General features: G+C 40.4%; 1 protein-coding gene across 1 annotated transcript; it reads right to left on the reverse strand.

The window, feature by feature from the left end:
• Window positions 1–412: 412 nt before the first annotated feature.
• On the reverse strand, window positions 413–5,130 carry Dmrta1 (DMRT like family A1). The gene is made up of 2 exons (XM_057785438.1): window positions 4,497–5,130; window positions 413–1,380 (listed from the first exon to the last, which is right to left on the reverse strand). Exons 1-2 carry the CDS (start codon window positions 5,128–5,130, stop codon window positions 536–538), a joined length of 1,479 nt encoding a protein of 492 aa, XP_057641421.1. The 3' UTR covers window positions 413–535.
• Window positions 5,131–17,083: the final 11,953 nt, after the last annotated feature.

Here is a 17,083-nt window from a genome sequence, read left to right on the forward strand (position 1 = left end):
CTGATCATTTTATTTTATATGAAAATAAAATAGTTTTCAATACTTGGAATAATTTGGGGTCACCTGTGGTGGGATGGGGAAGGAGGAGGAAAACATGGAGAGGGAAAGGGAGTTGTTTTAGAATAATAACCACACAGTTAGAACTAAACTCAGTTTTTAATGACCCCTCTTGGTTCATTTTCTGCCATATGAATTGCTTGTTACAAATCTTTGCAACTATAAGTCCAACCCTACAATAAAATAAAAGCAGATATGGCTTTATAATAGGAATGATAATTTATGGAAAAAATTCATTAGTTTAAAATAAAATTATTTCCTGAAATATGTTTATTCAAGGCACATATAATGTTCAAATGATTCTTTGATTTAATAAATGCTAAAGAAGTCTTCAAGTCTAAAGTCTACACATTGCTTAAAAATAGCATTTAAAGGCTGGTAAGACACTCATATACTCATTGAAGAACATTAATAGTGGGGGAGGGGGTGTTACAGTGTTAGGGTTCCAGAAACACCACGGAATGGTAGAGTTGATATGTTACAGATGTTCCTGATTGGGCCTGAAATACAGTCTACCACCAGTTACTAAGTGCTTGCCTTGAAGGTGGGAAGGCTCCCTAATCATCCCTGGGAAGGCATAATCCAAAGCTGGCCGAAAAGGCAGTGCTGGAACCAGTCCAGGCGTTAGGTACGGCGACACAAAACCAGACAGCGCTCTTCCTGGAGAATATGCCAGGCGCAGTGGGCTGAGAGCTAGTCTAGGGTTGAAACTGTAGAGACTTGAATCTCCTCCATAAGTAGCAGATGCGGCTTCAAGAGGAGAGAGAGCTGATTTATTACTTAGAGTCCCAAAGTCAATGCCAGCGAGAGCAAAATCTGAAGCTCTCTGGAAGGCTGTGTTATCCAAGTCTGCGTGTGCTGGGTCCCTGCAGTCTGGCTTATGTTCTTTCCCATTTAAGATCTGTTCGATAGCTTGGACGACATCTCCCTTGCAGAACTGTAGGATGCCTTCTAGGCGGCTACGCCTGTAACCTGGAAAAATCCTGGTAAGAATTCCGAGAGGGTCGCGTGGTCTTGAGGTCACCTTGGAAAGGCTGGCTCTGGTAGCAATGAGGTCTCTGGCCCATTCGCTTTCATTCCCTGATTCCAGGTCAGAGGAAGAGAAGGACCTGGGACTTTCTTCTCCTCCTGATTGCTCCGTGGGGCAAGGAGACAGGATTGTATTGGGTTTGTTTGGGTGTTCTGAAATGGATGATGACAGGAAGCCCCTTTTCTGCAGGGTACTCTTACCCTTAGGAGAAGATCCCAGGGAATGGTGATGGGTGTTGGAGACCAGTTCTTCATGTCTACTCTGGCACGACTCACAGTTCTTCTCTTTTGGTTCTGCAGAAGAAGAAGAAGAAAAAATGAGACAGATAAAAAAGTTGCTGCTCAAAGAAAATGAAGGATGAAATAATTCACTCACTTTTAATTTATATAATATAATAATTAACAATTTTACTCACCCACAAACATTTTCATGAGAGACACATTATAAAGATAACTCAGAACTAACTAACATGTGCTGGAACAGAAGAGAAAGCTGCTTCTCATGCATTTCAAGATTATTCAAGGATATTCAATAAGTACCAAAATCCCTTAACATTTAGGGATCAAAAGACGAGAGTTTGTTGTTACCCAAATGTGTCAATGTGACACCATCTTGGATAAACAGGTAGCTTTGGATAAGTCCTAATGCTAAATTTCAATAAATGATTTTAACACTGACAATTCAAATTCTATTTAAGTAGCCTGAGTAATGTGGAGAACTAAACTGCTGGCATCAGTTCAGACAAGACCAGGTGCCTTCAGGGTGAAATGGCTGTAAACCATTTCAAACTAAAGCTGTGATGTCCCTGGGGCATCAATCTCAAATTGCATGAGATGTAAGGACTTCATTTAATGGGAGAGATAATAATACTAAAACATGGTATTTTTTTCATAACTCTTGGTAAAAGATACATTTTCTATTTCAGTCTACACAAACTGTTAAGAACAGATTTTTAAGCCAATTGCTCCTAATAGAAAACTACAAACTTGATGACCTCAATCTGCATGGACCTTGTAGAAACAATGTACTCGACATGTACTTATTACAACCCCCAATGCATTATTAAGAGCAATTAAAAAACATTTTATTAAAAACTCTGATTTTCAATCACAACGTTTTGAGCGTGACAAGAAAACAAGAACATGTCAGTTCTATACTGGCAAGCTAATACCCGGAAGGTAATAACAATGTAAACACACACATCCAAAATAATGCTGTCTGCCTTTTCCTCTCCTCTTGTCATTTATACACTTTAACTCTGAAAAAGTAAAACTGTCCAAGACTTTCAGGAGTATTTCTCCCCAGATCTCCATCTCTACAACATTTTTAATGATAGCATAAGAAATGGCAATCTGTAATATTCTTTGATGTTTCCCTGCATCTTGAAGAAAGTCCGAAACACTGTTCATAAAATTCTATTGTCCATTTAAAATGTAAATCACGTCCAGTTCAGCACTGTAAGTGTCAGTATGCTGGCAGTACTCCAAATATTAGATGAAAGAAAAGTTGTGACTTTTGTAGGCTTGTACACTGATATTTTCAACTTTAAATAATATAAAAACTTATCCAATGGCATTTGTCATATGGAAATAAATTCCAATTCTTCTCTTATCACTTGCTATAAATATAATTCATTGAGTATTGACCCTGAAACACATGAAGTATCAAAATTACATTTCTGCCATGTTGTCTAAAAATAATGTTTTTCTTTTAGGTTGAACTTTGGGACAAATACCTGTAAAGAAATACTGGCTGCAAGCTGTGGGTGAGGGCTCCCTCCGGTGACCCCAGTACTCAGGAGTCTGAGGCAAGAAGATGGCCAAGAACTTGAGGGCAGCCTGGGCTACTTAGTTGCAAACTATCCTGGGATATGATGTGAAATGCCTGCCTCAAAGTGGGGAAAAGCAGGAAGTACGGACTGTATGTGACTATTCACAAAATAAGGCTTCTGTTAAATGCTTGGTATCATGTCCTTCATCTCTGTCCTCTAAACTCCTGGAGATTAGTTTATGTGTTGTTGTAGTTGTAGATACTGACAGCCATTCCTTCCTTTGAACATAAGGTTCTCTTACATGGGGAAAGGCTATTCACCTCTAAATCACTGTAGGTCTTTGTTTTGTGAATGAATACATTCAATACAATGTCTTACTATAGTTTGTGCATGTTGTGTAAGAGGGTACTCCATTTAGAAAGCCAATGAAGAAGCCTTTGAAATACAGACTTTTTTTTTTAGGTGAATCATTCGTGGCAGAATAATCTGATAAAATCATTAGGCCTGTAAGATGAACTCTTTGGTACCAAAGATTTACATAAATCCATACCACCAGCCAAATCTCATTACCAGCCTAGCTGAAGGAACACCAGCATTTGCTGCTCTTAGTGTTTCTCCTCCGTCTCCCTTGACTGTTCATGAGAAACACTTAAAGTCTATTGGCCTACTGAAATAAACTACTCCATGTGTCCAAAACTGATATAAGTGGACGCTGAGTTTCGAGGCAGAGATGATCTTCTTTCGAAAGTACACCCTGTTTTGCTGAGATCTGCAATTTTAACAACCAAGGAAACTTTCTCATTTATAACTTACCACCAAGTTATCTCGTAACTTCGTGTGATACAACCTGTTTGGAACTTTAACAAAATGATTAAAGATTAAAGCGAAATGTTCCCTGCTCATCGGCCTTGTAGGGGGTTGTGAAATTCATGGCAACATAATGACATTAACATTAAAAGAAAAGTTAACTCGGGGTCCTTTTATGCACAGATCCAGACCTTAACTTTGCTGTCAGAAAGTACACAGAAATACTACAACTACGGAGATCTCCCCGGCTGTAAATTGACATTCCTGCCAATGGTTTTGCTATCTGGAAGGCTTAAACTTATTTCCAATGGAAACTAAACTGCAGTCCCTAAAACTTCCCACTCCTTTGGGAATTGCACTTAAGAATTAAAATGACGGTTAGCAATTTCAGTTTCTTTCTAAGTTCAGCTGGTGACAAAACTTTGTCCCCAAAGCGAAGACCTTCACAATAACCACAGTCAACGGTTTTCCGTGCAAGAGCAGAAGACTCACAGTGGTTTCTACCACTGGAAAGAATGCGAGCACACTCGCTAAAGTTCTCTCTCAACACCCGCTTAAGTTCTGCCCACACAAAGTCGGAGCAGACTGCGCCCACATTTCACTTTTTCATTCACTTTCTCCCTATCAACGGGGACAAACAGCTCTTTGGTTTTGTGAAAGCTTCGTACCTATGCCCCTTCTAGCTGCCCACATTGTAGATCCACATCCCTGAACTTCATCGCTTCTTTTAAACAACTTTCTGCCCACCTTTAGGAAACTGCTGCTCATTTCAAAGCATCCTTCCAGAAACCGTCATTTTCTCGCACGAAAAGCAAACCCAACAGGACTCACCCTGCTTTCCCTCGGCATAATCTTGCTGGAAAACCTCGAAAGCGGGGACCGCCCGGCTCCCGGGATGCCTTGAAGCACCCTCTCCCAACACAGCCGTAGCCTCAGGCCTGCGCACGGCCTGGGAACTCTCGTTCCTGCCGCTGCCCCCCGACGCCAGAGACCCGGACACCGACGGCCCCGGGTACAGGAACCGGTGCAGACCACGAGCCTCGCTCTCCTCCTGAGCCTGCTGCCTGCGCAGCGCCACCTGCGCGGCCATGACGCGCTGGCGCTCGGCGATCAAAGTGCACTTGGCACACGCGCAGTCCCGCCAGCGGCAGAAGCGCTTGTGGCCCTTGAGCGCCGACACCACGCCGTGATTGCGACAGCGGGCGCACTTGGGGGTCCGCGGGTAGCTGCAGCCCACCGCCCCCAGCGCCCTATCCAGCCCCGGGCCGGGAGCGCATCCTCCGCGACCCGCGCTGGTGGCCGATCGCAGGAACAGGCCAGGTGGCCGCAGAAAAGCCGCGGACACCGGGATCCCCGACGGCCCCGGCCGCGCGGGCGAGGCGGGTGGAGCGGCCCGCAGCCCCGGGGCCAAGTGGGGTCTGCAGCCGCCGCTGCGGTCCCTTCGGCCTGAAGGAAAATGCTCCATTCTGAGAAGGCTCCTCTGAGGAGTAGCGACCGGCAAGGGCGCTGTCCAGAGATACCCGTGGGACTGCAGACTGCGAACCCTCCTAGGTCCTGCTGTCCAGCTCCGCACACCGACGAGTTTACTCTTCTAGCCCAGAGCAGGAAATCGCTGCGTCCAGGAGCTCCAGAACCTGACCGCGCAGGCAGCCAGTGAGCCTTGGAGTCCAGACGCTGGGGTAGTTGTCCCGAGCTCTGCCAGTCTCCTGAGCCCAGGAAGGCCAGGCTGGAGAGGCCACCCCGCCCACCCTGTTGGCTAGCCAAGGGAGAAGGCCGAGGGGAGGGCCTGGGGCGGAGAGTGGAGACTTTCTGGGATGTGGCCTATGGGAGAGATCAGAAACTGTCCCTATGGGGCTGAAGGGCCCATTATGGAAAAAGAAACCTCTCACCAGCAAAGCCTAACCCCATCAGTTCCTCAAAGAGTGGATTATAAAGTAATCCCCCCCCCCACTATCTTCCCTTTACTGCCCTAATTTAAACAAGATTTGACATTCTTCCCCAAGCTCCGAGTTAGTTTCCACAAAGTGAGTTAGAAGATCTGTATTTTTTTTTTTTTACTTCTCGTCCTTTCTCTTTTCTAGATGAAGTCAAGAGACCAGAGTGACAAAGAGACAAGACTAACAAAGAGACACAACACAGCTTGGAAGACTGTGGCGGCTGCTCATAGGAAAGTTATTTAAACAACTCCTGAGACAGCTTATAACGTGTATAAATAGGAGAACCAATCCCAAATCCACTGCCTCACATGCTTCCTGTTTATTTACATGTGCACACGTGGATCGTAGACAAAAACGTGCTTGAAATACTTGCCGTCAAGGTCACCGTGAATCTCTTCTCTGGAACTATTTATGGGTAGCAATTATGTTAAAGCTCCCTCAACAAATACTTCATATTTCTCTTATGAAATACTGGGGAAGGCCATGAAGATGAATCTTTATGCTGTCAAAATGCATTCTTGAACTATAAACATTTAAAGGCTTTAATTGTTAAGAAGAGAGCATATTGCTTCTAAACCAAAGGCAGGTTGAAGCGGAAAAATTCATGAGTGCAGTAATTGAAAGGAAGAGTCCGCACTCTGCCAGGTCCACGTGAAAACATCCAACTGCTTTAACCGGCGCTCACATTCTAGCCCTAAAACCAGAAAATAGTCATGATATCTTAATTAGTCCATGATACTTCCAGGTTGGACAATCTGGATGACGCCTGCCTGCCCACGCTGAATCTTCACCATCACCGCCATCACCTTCCTCCATACAAACATCCCCTCTCAGAGACATACTATTCTTCCTAAGCATCAGAACGACCTTGGCAACTTAAAAACACATGCTTATCCCAACCCACGTATTCTGGTTCTTTCGTAGTGAATCTTAGCGATGGGGACCTACCATCAATGCCTAGAACTACCTGAGCCCTCTGGCATGTGTGATAACCGAATAGTTTCAAATCCACCGAAGATCTAGTGAGTCTCAGGTGTGGAACTAATAACGGACATATGAAAGATGGGTTTTTAATGTTACGTGTAACATAATAGTATGAACAGGGCATCCCCTTTTCTATTCATTTGAAGAATTGATTACATAAAGAAAAATGTTTAGATATTTAAAAGTGTCATTGTGTTTTCTTGTTGAGTATGCCTCATAAGGTGCCTGCAAGAAGCCTCCACATTTAAAGTAGCCACTAAAATTTAGTAATATTTTTTTCTCTTTGTATTAGATCCTAAAGCTGTCTTACAATTGTAGCAAGTGATAGTAGTTTCCTTTCAAGAAAATAAAACTAGTTTTTAAGTAAGTGTGTAGGAATTAAATGTGTGCAATTTGAAAGAAGTAAAGTGATGCCGATAAACACACATGCTATAGAAGACATATATGCTTCTATTTCTGATTTTAAAGAAGCCAGCTGACACTGTTGGCCTGTAGAGAACAGCCAAGCTAACTCTCAGTGAATATAAGCCTTCTCCCTAAGATCAGGAGCAGAACCAGACAAGGAAGCCCACTCTCGGCACCTAGGTTCAATTCTACTGGAAATGACGACCAATATAATCAGACAAGAAAAGTCATTCTGAAGTCATTCAGACCAGGATGAACATCATAAAATTTACTCTATCTGCAGGTGACATGAAATATATGTGTGTGTGTGTGTGTGTCTGTGTGTGTGTGTATGTGTAAGAAGTGGCTTTTGAAAGTATGCCAAATATAAGATGAATACTTGAAATCATTGCACTTCTATATATTAAAATAAAGTTAGATGACCACTAAGTTCATGGAGGAAATAAACCTATTCATAGTAACATTCACATCACATTTGAGCTATTTATAATGAAATTTGTGAAAAAAGAAAACTAATAAAGCTTTCCTAACATAAACTAAAAATACTTACTGTGTTCATGAATAAGAAAATGGTTACGATAGTAAGTTTTTCTAAATATATCTGTAAATTATTCAGTCTTCAAGAAAAAATTCCAGCAGATTTTTTTTCATAGAAACTGTCAGACCCTTTCTTAAATTCATATGAAAGTGCAGAGGAAAAAACTTTATTAGAGCCCATAATATCTCTGGGAAAGACAAACATGCTGAGATATCTCAGTTGTAAAGGACTGCTCTCCCAACAGCCTTTACCAAAGCAATTGGACATCTGGATGCAAAGCATCACCTCTGGCTTACATCTCGCACCACCGATAAAAGGATCTGAGCGTGCATTCTGTGGCATAATGATCCTAAAAGTAATTATTATGTGGGAACGAAGGCAAAATGGATGATACATGGTACAGTTTGACTTATTCGAAATTATAGAAATCAATGTGAAAACTGACCAACACGTGTTCCATAGGATAAGCAAAAGCACAGGAAAATGGAGAGAAGAGATTACAAAAGATCAGGGGAAAAAAAGGAAAGAATCAATGTGGTATCACTTTAATTGTCGCGATGGTTTTTTACCTCGTACATACATATGTCTAAATTCATCTAATTATATATATATTAACTATCAAATTCATTATACATCAGTTTTGCTCAGTGAAAGCTACTGCTCTAAGCAGAAAGCATAGACTAACGAGGGCAAAGTGAGCAAAACTAGCCCAACTTCAGACCCAAAGCTGGAGCAAGGAAGGATTCCCGTAGAGTACTCAAGTACACTGGAAAGCCCGAATCTTCTTCTCCTCTCCTTCCCTTGCCTTTCCTTTTCCAGGACCCCCCACCTCTCCTCGTTTCTCATCTTACAATAATACTGTGTGTTCCCTCTTTCCCTCGAATTACATATTTTTTTTCCTTTTTGGTTCAGCAGACAGCAACTGAATACTGTCCATTTTATCATAATTCGCACTAAAAGATGTTAACAGCTACAATTTAACAGTGGCATTGCTTTCATCAAGTAAAAAGATGATGTTTTTAATGAAATGGTGTGTAATACAGCTACATCATTCTCAAATGTGTTCTAAATAATCATCTGATGAGTGAAAACCAGTGGGCTACATCAGCAGCGAGGAAAGGCTGCTAATAAATACAATGTTTCCCACTTGTTCTTTTTTTACAATTCTAATTTCCTAGCCACCTTGGACCCGGGAAGTCAACTGATATTTTGTTGTTGTTGTGCCATGCCGACCACAGACCTGGAGGGATGGGGCGACAGATCTGTCTGACACTAACAGGAAGTCCGGGGTGCAGCCATGTATCCATTCAGCTTAGTTCTGCTTCTCATTGACAGGTGAATTCAAGTCAGTTCCAAGGATGCTTTCAAAACTCTGGTTCATGTCATTTGTCAGTCTAGCCTGTGGTTATTTTTCATTACCATCCTTGACCTATAAAGAGCCCCATAACTACCTGTCTGTAGCCCTTTTATAATGTTTTTTGTTACAGCTACCTGAACTTCAATGAGCAGTATCCCAGATCTCACAGCGGAATTTCCTCAACTATGTTGTTTTTTTTTTCTTCCACGGGTTCTCCCCTTCTTAGATGAGAGTCCAGAATAAAGCAAAACATCTCGAGTCTCAATTTCTCTTTCAGTCTTCAGATTTTTCTTGGGGTTTTCATGCTAATTCTTCTGGTGCTTCTAAAATAGATCTTTTTCTATAATCTACAACTCAAATTTCCAAATAGCCTTTTGTTTTCTTTATTTGATTATTGTTGCACTCCCAGACATTTTTCCAAATAGTGCTTTGTGAAGATTTTATGGCAAATATAGATAATCTTGAAGAAAAGAAAATGGGCCTTACAGAGAGTCTCCTCGTGATATACAATTGAAAGTACAAAGTAGAAATCCACAGAAAATGAGCACAGACTACCATTGACAGAAGTCCAGGAAAGAAAAAAGAGCAGGCCATGTTCTCAGATAAACTTCTGATAAAGGAAAAATGAACTGTTCTAGACTGAAGGACAGTTATGTAAGAGGACTGGGCATCTGAGTGGGAAAGTTCTTCATGGCCTAGTTTTCCATGCTTTAAGATGTACTCCTTTGCTTTGGAATACATGAGAGGACCCCTTACATGGTCCATTTCGTCCAAGACTTTCCAGGTCCAGCTACCTGTGGCCATGCCATGACTTGTCAGATGACCAGAGGCAGATTTTGAAGAGAGTTTGTCTTTTCTTTGGTTCGTCCGAGGCATTAGTGAACGTCCTATAGAATGGCATAAATGCCAACCTGATAGTTCATGTTTAATCTTACCATACTTAATTATTCTACTTTGCAATAGTGGTAGTTTCATTTCTCCCCGGTTTAAGGGATATTAATATGTATGTATTTCTTTTAGAAATCTTCCTAGATCTAAGTACTAACATCTTCCTAGGTCTAAGTACTAACATCCTCCTAGGTCTAAGTACTAACATCCTCCTAGGTCTAAGTACTAACATAATAGCTGCAAATACTTTTTAAAACTTTTGGCTTGTGTCACAAGCGTCCTTTCCTAACATGTCCATGAATTTGACTTCTAAGATGTGGTTCAATTGCTCAACACCCTATATGTGTATTCTGGATAAGAAGTTGATGCTTCACTCTGCTGAACTAAGAGTAATAAACCTGAAATTCCAAAAGAAAGATAATCCTACAAAAGTTTACTTCATAAAAAAGTGATGGATTTTCAGATCTCTGCTGGACTGTGACTAGAGTAATTAAAGCAAACTGTAGCGAAATCTCCAATCATTATGACATGCTCAGGTGGTTCTGTGAGAAAGCTGCACAGACTGGTACAAAACTGCTGAATTAACCAATGCTCTACTAAAGAATCTATTGACTTGCACACTATCAATAAACTAGGTGCCATTGTACTTACTTGTGAACACATATATTTAAACACTATCCTCTTTAAAAATTTTTTAACTCTGACAAATCTAAGTCTACCGTGAGAATAGTGTACATAATTCAGGTCATTCTCTTTGTTAATTATTTCTTCTATTTCTTGAGATTGTAATATAATCGCATTATTTTTCCTCCCCCCAAACTCTCCCACATACCTCCTTGTTTTCTTTCATATTTGTGGCCTCTTTTTTCATTAATTGTTGTATATAAATGTATACACACACATTTGGGTTTTTTTTCCTTCCTAAATAAAACCAGGTCAGCCTATATAATGAGACTTGTGTCATTTGGTATTGGATATTTCTTCCTCCCTCCACACACACACACACACACACCATTTATTAGTTGCCTGTGACTCCTTGTATAAGGTTGAGGCTCTGTGGGCTTTTGCCCCTCCACTTGAATGTGTCTATTGATGTCCTTGTTCAGCTCGTGTTTAGACAGTTGTGCTGGTGAGACTTTGTGGGTTGTAGCTTCTGACATTTCCAGGAGACAAAATCACACAGCAAACTCTCCGCTCCTCTGCCTCTTACAATCTCTCTACTCCTCTTCTGGAATAATCCCCAAGCCTTAGGCACAGATACTGTGTGTTGTAGATGTATTCTTTGGGAACGGGCTTCATAATTCTGCATTTTGATCAGTTGTGATGGTCTCCATCTGCTGAAAGAAAAGTTTCCTTGATGAGGGGTGAGGACTACACTTATCTGTGGGTATAAGGACAAATGGTTGTAATGTTATTTGGTACAAGAAGAACCCCATGCAAGCTTATAAAAAAGAGGGGCAACCAATAGTTCTACGCAGTGCCCATGAGCCACAATAATGACCACCATGGCACGAAAATCCTAAGGCTGTAGTAATAGTATGAATACCTTGGCATCAACCAGGGACTCTCTATTTGGAATAAGTCGTGATCAACAAGAAGTAGCCATGACTCCTGGAAACCTAGCCAACTACCCAGAGTTTGTTCAGTTATGGGTCCCGGAGGAGAACCCACAAGCCTTGAATTTTTGAGCTCAAGCTATCTTCTCACCTCAGCTTTCAAGTACCTGGGAGCAATGGGGCATAGCATTGCTCTGGGCTCCATAGCTAATTTTAAGAGTTGTTCATTGTGTATCACACACTATGCTCAAGCCCCCTTATTGAGGCTACTTACATTATCCTTTTACAGAAAGAAAACGCACTTTCTGAGGGAACTGGTCCTCAATAGTAGTAAGGCTCCTTACTATGTCCAAGCTTCTTTCCACAAATCAGCCTGGTGCCCACTGCAGTGCCTGTTGGTGGCCCTAACTGTGACACAGTGACTCAGAAGTGGCACTTGATGGCTTACTCATCAGAATTAAATATTCCCACTTAACAGCAGAACCACTTAAAAAGCAATGTATGGGTTGGAGAAATGTCTCCATGGTGAAGAGCCCATACTGTTCTTGCAAAACACCAGAGTTCAGAGCCCAGCATCCATTTCAGGCAGGTCACAAATGCCTGTAATTCCAACTCCATGGATCCTATGCCATTTTATAGCCTCACTCACACACACACACACACACACACACACACACAATTAAAAATAAAATAAACCTTTGCTTTTTTAAAAGAAGGTAAAGCCTTTACAAATTAAATTAAACATAGAAGTACTGAAGTCTTTAATTTCCAAGTCTCCTCCTAATAAACTTCAGTGAAGTTCTCCTGTTCTCTGTTTGTTTTTTGTTTTCCTTCACCACACTCCACCATGTACACAGCAGTAAGTCAGAAGTCAAAGCCGGACGTTTTTCTGGTACTTGCCCAACTAGAAATTTGAAACATCTTTTCCTTTTACTCTGCAGAATAAGGGAAGCCAAATTAGATACGTTTTATTCCTGTCAAGCTGATTTCAAAGACAATCTTTCTCTCTCAATGGCACCCTTGTGAAGCCTTGCCAGTTGGCCTTGGAGAAACAGCTAAAAGCTTTCCTAGGGACTGTTCCTATCTGCCGCTTTTGAGAACGAAAGTGATTACTTTAAAACAAGATACATGTTAGTATTTATTCTTAATATATCCTACTGACTGGATGCAAAGAAGGTATGTAAATCATACCCTTGACTATAACCAAATAGCTGTTTATACTTCAAAAGGAAGTACTATAGGAACCAGAAAACATTTTGCTCATTTTTGTGATAAAACATGGTAACACTGGCTCTGAAAGTTTTTCACTGGTGCTTTATGTCTTTGGTCTTCTGCCCTGCCAGTCTGTGGTGCCTATAGTAGAGGTGTCCCAATTAAAAAGCCATGCAAGAGAAGCGGCTTCTATTCAGCACAAGGAGCCTAAACAAGGAAATTTGGTAAATCATCTTGGCTCCTTGCCATTTGAGCCTCCTGGTGTTGAAATCCACTTCTTTGTAAGCATCAGGTGGTGGTGACGAGGCGTCTTCAGGCCTGACAGGGTTATTGTGCTGGGTAGAAGGTGGTGGGTTTTGATCAGTGTCTTCAAAGTCAAAGCTTGGAAACTAATAGCTGCACATCAAAACCCAGAGCCATAATGCAACTAACGTGGGACTCTTTCAGGTGGCCCCAGGGATCGGCTTAATTCTCATGTGTGACTTCACTGTAATTAGTCACATACAATGGGGTGGGGAGAGGCACAAGAAGACACATAGCTTGAGATTCATTATCAAATGTGATTCTGGATAATAATTGCCTGACCAAGAATGGGAAATTTTCCTTATTATGTCTTGCTTTTGTTTCTTCTGTGTCTGATTACCTTATTACACTTATGGCATCTCTTATCGGCTCATATCTCTATAAGAATGCTTATCTTGGTTTCTAGGCTCTTATGTTGCTGTTTTATAATATCCAGGTTGACAGATACTGCCCTTTAGGCCTTTTTATGTTATTTTGTTTTATTTTCTATATCCTTATTACTTTTCAAAAGGGCCAAAAATACTTTAAATTGCTTTAAAGTTAGAATGTATTTGTTTATTTCAATTTTCTTCTCCAAGAAGTTATTGATAGCAACTAAAAATAAAGATGCATTTTATTTACATATGAAATATATATCCATATAGGAAAATAGCACAATTGTCATGTTCACACATACAGACCCGGCCATAGAGATATGTATACAAACACAGAGGATTTCTTAAAGAAAGTGAAATCACAGGTGTAAAATACATGATAAAAAGTCAAATAAATCCACACTTAAACATTAACTGTGCCATATGCTTCTCTAATATTGAGACACGGTGGGGTGCCTTAAGAACCTCATTAAGTCCGTGGAAGCAGCAGCTGGGCTCTGTCAAGATATCTATTCACTTGACTTGTGGAAGAGAGAAAGTGAGCATGCCCTCATTCTTCCTGAGTTTGCACTGATTGCCACAGCACAGGGTCAGTGCGATGAAAGATGCAAGCCTATCTTCTTTCATAGCACCTAACTTGATAAATGAGATTTTAATTAATACATGTTAATGCTTTTCAATAAAGGCAAAGATGTCCTTTTTAATATTTATCTTAAAAAAAATTAAGACCTTCCCAGAATAGCTAACTCATCCAGTTCAGCCACATAGCAAACAGAGCTTGATAAATTATGTGGGCAGTAAAGGAAGCTTCTTGTGTCTGTTTTGACTTTATGGACGTCAAGCGAAATGAATGTCCTAATAATATCCATCATTCCTCATGCAGTGTTGCAGGGTTTGGAGAAAGGCCTTGGTTCCCAAAGCAGCAGCTTTCTCATCTGTAAGAGGCAGCTTCAGATGCTCCATTTATGTCAGTCACATCAAGAATCTAGTGAATTCACTGAGATCCAGAACAGGTCTACATATAAAGAGAATTTTATGTAGCATTTCAAGCCCACTTTGCAATTGAGAGCCATGGAATAAAAGATGTCTAAACTCCCTTCCTGATTTAAACTGCTATGATTCTTTTTTAACATCACTAAAAGACCCCCTTGTTCATGAAGCACCGATGTCAGACTGAGGCAGTTTCTGAAGTCTACAGGAGAGAGACAGTGTAGCACCTTGCCGTTTAGAAGCACGAGGTACACTGAGGAATTAGTAGTTTGGTTGATAGATGACAATTAATTCAATATCTGTACTCATTTTTTAATAAAAATAGTGGCACAAACAGAATTAAAATAAGCCTTAGATATATATAAACCTGCCATCTGAGTCGGCGAACCATCATCCTTCTTCTCAAATGCTACACAGCTTCAACATTTTTATTCATCTGAGAAATAGCTAGCAAACAGGGGGGGAAGTAAATGCATTTTTCTTAGTTGGTAGTCAACACACTGGTGTGAGAAGTCCTTCTGTATATGTGTTGCTTTTATTGATTAATGAATAAAGAAGCTGTTTTCAGCCAATGGCTTAACAGAACATAGCCAGGCTAGAAGATATATATATAGAGAGAGAGAGAGAGTAAGCAGAGTTAGTGAGAAGCCATGTAGCCACCAGAGATAGATGCACCAGAACCTTGCCAGTAAGCCACAGCCAGGTGGTAATACACAGATTAATAGAAATGGGTTAATTCGAGATATAAGACCTAGCCAGAAACAGGCTTAAGCTATAGTCCAAACAGTGTTTTAAATAATATAGTTTCTTTGTGATTATTTTGAGTCAGGGTGGTTGGAAAATCAACTAGCAGCCTCTGTCAACAAAGTGGCACCAACGTGGTCAACTAAATCCACTTAAAAACCTGAGAAATCTTGAAAAGAAATTCTACTCACAAAAATAGAACAGAGTTTAACACAGCTTCTTGCTCTGTTTACTGGCAGAAAGCAGAGACATGGCTCCTTTAAGAGGATTCCTGACTCACATTTAACAGTAAAAACTATACGATTTCTTTAAAAATGGTGGCTTTCTAGTTCACCAGCCCAAATGGCTCTGACTCTTTCAGGAGGTCTGGATATGGAGCATTTAAATAGGGTCTGTGAGCAACGTGTTACAAACTGATTAATGGTGACACAGACCCACTGCGACCCTGGATTTGGGGCAGAGAGAACGGCTCTCAGAGGCAGTGAACATGCCTCTGCCTTGTTGGACTGGTCAGAATAAGCATGTAGGACAGCCGAGTTGGTCCTAGCCACACCCACTTAGCATTAAAAATTAAGCTCTCCTGGTCAGAAAATAATTACAGTTACGCATGCAATAGAGAAAAATCCGATGGAAAAGACCTCTAAATGGGTCACAGTGTTAGATAAATATATGTACATCTGGGGGAGAGAAGAAAAAGAATATAGACAATTATAAAAAGAAGTAAATGGTTTAAAAAATAAAACAAAGAGGTACAGAAAGTGCAGTCTTTGATGGAGTTGAAGAATAGAGAGTTATAGTTTTCCTTATTTATGATTAAAGATAAAGTAGATGTAAATATTGTAAAGGCAATTCTTGTTTGATACCTTCTTTTATATGTAATTTTACTATGTTAAAACCTTTCTTTTATTTAAACAGAAAAGGGAAGTGGTGTGGGAAGTCCTTCTGTGTGTGTGTTGCTTTTATTGGTTAATGAATAAAGAAGCTACTTTCAGCTAAAGGTTTAACAGAATATAGTCAGGCTGGAAAAGCTATATAGAGAGAGTAGACAGAGTCAGGGAGAAGCCATGTAGCCCCTCCAGAGACAGACACCTGATAGAACTTTACCCGATAAATCAAAGCCACGTGGAGATACACAAATTAATAGAAATGGGTTAGTTTAGGATATGAGCTAGCTAGCAATACACTTAAGCTAATGGCCAAACAATATTGCAAATAATATAGTTTCTGGGTGATTATTTTGGGAGTCTGAGCAGCTGGGTAATGAATGAGCAGACTCTGCCAACAAATTGGCCACCAATAATATATTGTCAATACCAAATTCTTCATGGATACGTAAAATTTCAAGTAATTAATTCCAAAGCCACAGGGTTTTGCTTCTGAAAATGAAATCCACATTTTTATCTGTGATAGGTAAAACCATACTGAGGTTTATCTTTAAATTATTAAAATATGAATTTTAACAGTTTATATACTATAAACTTGGTCACCAGTACAGCACTGTTACGAGATGGTGAACCCTTCTTTCATGCAAGGAGCCCAGTTACTTTGGGCACCAACCTTGTAAAGAATTAACTTAGTTCTGACGAGTTGCTGGTTAGTTCTCATGATAGTGGCTTTCTGAAGAACACACATCAGCCTGTGAATCATTGTCTTGCTGCCATGATGGGAACATGCTTTCCTAACACATGTACCATCTGTGCTAAAACTCAAGCCCATAGGACTACCTGCTCTTGGACTTTCTGCCTTTGGATCTGTGATCTAAATAAACCTCTTTTCTTTATAAAATATTGAGTCAGAAAGACAAAGATCAAGAAAACAACTGACAACAAAGGCTGGAAAGGATATGGAGAAATGGAAAACTTTTTTTCTTGCTTTTAGTATTGTAAACTAACTTATTCCCTACGGAAATAAGTGTAGAGGATTCTCCAACAGCTAAAAATAGATCTGCTTTATGGGCCAGCTATACCATTCCTTAGCACACACCTAAAAGAGTCTACTCTAGATATATTTGCTCAACCACATTAATAGCTGTTTTATTCAGAGTAGCTAGAAAATGGAAACAACCTAAATGTCCTAAAAGTGGTGAGTAGATACTGGAAATGTGATTCACATACACAATGGAATACTTTT

Source organism: Chionomys nivalis, chromosome 11 (assembly GCF_950005125.1).
Source record: "Chionomys nivalis chromosome 11, mChiNiv1.1, whole genome shotgun sequence".
Classification (NCBI taxonomy): Eukaryota; Metazoa; Chordata; class Mammalia; order Rodentia; family Cricetidae; genus Chionomys; species Chionomys nivalis.